Source organism: Vicugna pacos, chromosome 17 (assembly GCF_048564905.1).
Source record: "Vicugna pacos chromosome 17, VicPac4, whole genome shotgun sequence".
NCBI classification, from domain to species: Eukaryota; Metazoa; Chordata; class Mammalia; order Artiodactyla; family Camelidae; genus Vicugna; species Vicugna pacos.
The window spans coordinates 20,829,173-20,832,645 of NC_133003.1; the positions used below are offsets into that span (position 1 = coordinate 20,829,173).

The 3,473-nt window shown below is 56.9% G+C and overlaps 1 protein-coding gene across 1 annotated transcript; it reads right to left on the reverse strand.

Moving 5' to 3' along the window:
• Positions 1-968: 968 nt before the first annotated feature.
• Positions 969-2,826, reverse strand: LOC140685424 (cathelicidin-6-like). The gene is made up of 4 exons (XM_072940794.1): positions 2,629-2,826; positions 1,886-1,993; positions 1,678-1,749; positions 969-1,070 (listed from the first exon to the last, which is right to left on the reverse strand). The coding sequence occupies exons 1-4, from the start codon at positions 2,824-2,826 to the stop codon at positions 969-971; spliced, it is 480 nt and encodes a 159-aa protein (XP_072796895.1).
• Between the last annotated feature and the right edge of the window lie 647 nt (positions 2,827-3,473).

The window sequence follows — 3,473 nt, forward strand, 5'->3', positions numbered from 1 at the left end:
TTCCATTGTCTCTTCTCCTCTCTCTTGGCCACTGTCCTGGGGGACAGGTCCTTTCTGGGCTCCTTCACGACTTACCCCACATGAATACACACACACACACACACACACACAGAAGTCAGGATGGCGGCTAAAATGGAGAAAGATTGACTCTCCTGCTAAAACCATCCCTGGCTCCCTATTGCAGTGTAGGACCTGGGTCTGTCCATCTCTCCAATCCCACCCAGGCCCACCCCTTGCATGCCCACCTAGAACACTGAGCAGAGTGTCATTCCTCACTCCTACCATGCCAAAACACCCTCCTTTCCCCCATGCTGGACTCAGGCCCCCTCCTTTGCACACCTGTAACACTGTAGGCATCATTTCCCAATGGAACTCACAACCCAGTTTTACTGTCAAGGAAAACTAAGAAGCCAGGGTGCAGTGGCCTAAGGCTCAATACCATTCATGACAGGTTCTGTAACTTGTTGTCACAAGATTAGAAGGTCTCATGGGCCAACATCTGACACTCTCACCAGTGAATCAATTTAGACGGCACTGATAAGGCCTGCAGACTTCCCAGCCATGGGCCCATTACAGCTCCCTTCTCAAGGGTTGAGATGAAATATATTCCATTTTTTCTGGTATCAGTGTTCATATATGCATGTTCATGTCCTGGTTTGTGATGTGGGGGCCCTGAGAATGGAGATGCTCTCCTGGACCTTTTGGCCCTGGTGGCTCCCCCACTGCCCTCCTGGAAGGAACAACTGCTTCACCCATCTCTGTGTTCACTCGAGTGACCACACGCCCACACACACACACATACGCAGGACAGCTCCAGAGTTAAGGATTTGGTCTCAGTAAATGGGAGGAGGTGAGACAAATGAAACTGAAGTCTGCAGGAAGTTGCTTTCACAAGACTTTATTTCTCAGAGTCCAGTAGCTTGAGGCAATGCCGGCAGACCCTTAGGGCTCTTCCATGGGCTCCCGATTTACCCAAATACATTGAGTAACGGGCCAACTATTGGGCCAACCTTCCGCCAGGCGTTTTTAAGCTTTTTACGTGCCTTCTTAAAAAACCCAATACTCTGGAGCTGTGAAGTAGAAAGAACCGGGTTACATATGGGGAATGGAACCAGAGGTGAGACCAGACATCTCCACACCTGGGCACCTCCCCTAACTGGGTAACCCCAGGAGCCTTGTGTCCCCAGTTCACCCTCTGGCTGTGACTTTTGGAGCATGTGGTTGAGTCCCTACACCCACACACAGATGAGGAAATCGAGGTCCAGAGATGACAAGGGGCTACTCTGGGTCGCAAGCCCATCCCAGCAAACCAGAGGGGAGCAGGGGCTGAAAGCCCATTACTCTAGTCAGTGCCTCTCAAATGTTAGCACAGTCAGAATCCCCTTCAGCTGGTTGAAATACAAGTTGCTGGGTCCCACCCCAGACTCTGATTCAGTAGGTCTCAGTGGAAACAGAATCTGCCTTTCTGACAAGTCCTGGGTGGGGAGCCCACTGAGAGAACCACTGCTCTAAGGGATTGCAGAGCCCAGCCTGGAGATCTGGGGCTCGGGTGAGGGGGAGCCAGGGGAGGAGGGCTCTCCTGCCGCTACAGGGATGGCACAGAGGGGAACTGGTCCAAAGGCTGTTCCACACACCACCTCCACTAGCAGCCCTTGCAGCCCGGAAGGACTCACTCACCTCATCACAGGCGATGTTCATTTGGCCCTTGACCTGGTCCAGAGTGATTGTCCCCACACACTGTTTCACCAGCTGGAAGGGGATATTCCAGGTCACAGTGGAACCCCTGAGCCATAACTACCCAGCCTCACCCCAGGGGCTGCAAGCCTTCTCCTGGAGCCTCCTGTTTGGGTCCTTGGGAGGCATCCACCAGCGCCCCCAGCCTCACCCCTTTCTCCTTGAAGGCACACTGCTCCGGTGGCTGCTGTGTCCTCCTGGGACACATGGTCTCTTTCAACATAAAGCTTACAGGCTTCGGGGCATCTGGGTCCTCGTCCTGCTCAAGGATCAAAGTGGGGAGACTGGCTCAGGCTCATGCTTCCTTGGGTGACCTGTCTCCCTGTCCCCAGCAGGACAAACCCCTTTGAGAGCCTGTCCCATGTGCCTGGCCCTGGGCTGGGGGCTGGGTGCAGAGGGGAGGAGGACACAGCCTGGTCCTGGGATCCCAGGTACACAGGGAGCAGGAGGGGACCTCACACCCGCTCTCCTGAGGGGCACCTCCCTCTTGGAGGGGCTGAGGGAAGTCAGGGGATACCTGCAAGGAAAGACCTTGTCACTGGAACCCCAGGCTGAGCATAGCCCTTCCCTGTTGGGGAAACAATGGGGTGCACAGGGGACTGGAAGCAGGGAAGTCACATCCCAGAGCCAGTGAGCCCAGCGTATCCCTGGAGCCCCCAGGAGGCCCTGGAGCCTGAGCGGGCTGTCAGGGCTCTGTTCCCACAGCAGAGATGCCAGGCAGAAGGCTCTCACAACGGGAGGGGACCCAGCTCTGGGAGGATTTCTGTGAGAGTTGGGATCCCACTTAGAGGGAGAGGTGCCTTCCTGACAGGAGGTACAGCGTGAGCATAGGGAGGGACAGTGTGGCCAAGCCTGGCGGGAGACGCCTCCCTCCCCAGCCCCTCCCCGACTCACAGCCTTGGGCGGCAGGTCCAGCTCCAGGAGGCGGTAGAGATTGGGGTCTGAGGACTGCTCATTGAGGCGATCCACAGCTCGAAGCACCGCCTCCCTATAGCTCAGGGCCTGGGCGCTGGCCCAAGGCACCGCTAGTCCCAGCAGCAGTAGCCACAGTGACCAGCGGCGCAGGGAGAGGCTGTCCCTCTGGGTCTCCATGGTCCCCGAGTCTGCCTCGTCCCAGCCCACAGGACCCTCCTTTATGCTCAGCCTGGGCCTGATGCAATTGCTCAAGCAGGAGCCTTCCCCACCTGCCCCATCCCTGTCCCCGGCCAGGGTGTGAGCTGGAGTTGCCTCAGGCCCCGCTCTTGCCTCAGGGGATTGCTGGGCGGTGGGTGAGGTCTGCCCCCTGTGGAAGGTGAAGAAATGGTTTCTCCATCTCCCTGAAAATTCTTGGCCTCTCCTGGGCCCCATGGGGAGTGTCATGGGCAGGGTTGCTCAGGAGGGTTGAGTCCTCCAGGAGACGGAGGGACCAGGCTGTGTCCTACACCCTCTCTGCCTCCTCACTGTGACCTCCTCAGAATCAGGGTGAAAGAGTGCTTCCTTGTCTGATCTGTCTCCCTGCCCCTAAGCAGTACAGCCCCCTCAACAGCCCCTCCCATGTGATTTTTATTCACTACTAAACCTCCAGCCTTAGGCCCTCCTGGAACCCACTAGGTATTCAGCTATCATCTGATGAACTGATAACAGCACCACCCCCATCTAGTGCCCGTCCCACTCACCCACTCCCGAGGGATACTTCAAGGCCACACCATCCTGTTCTGTGGACCCAGCCCTCAGCCATTGCCATCAGTCCCCATCAGTCC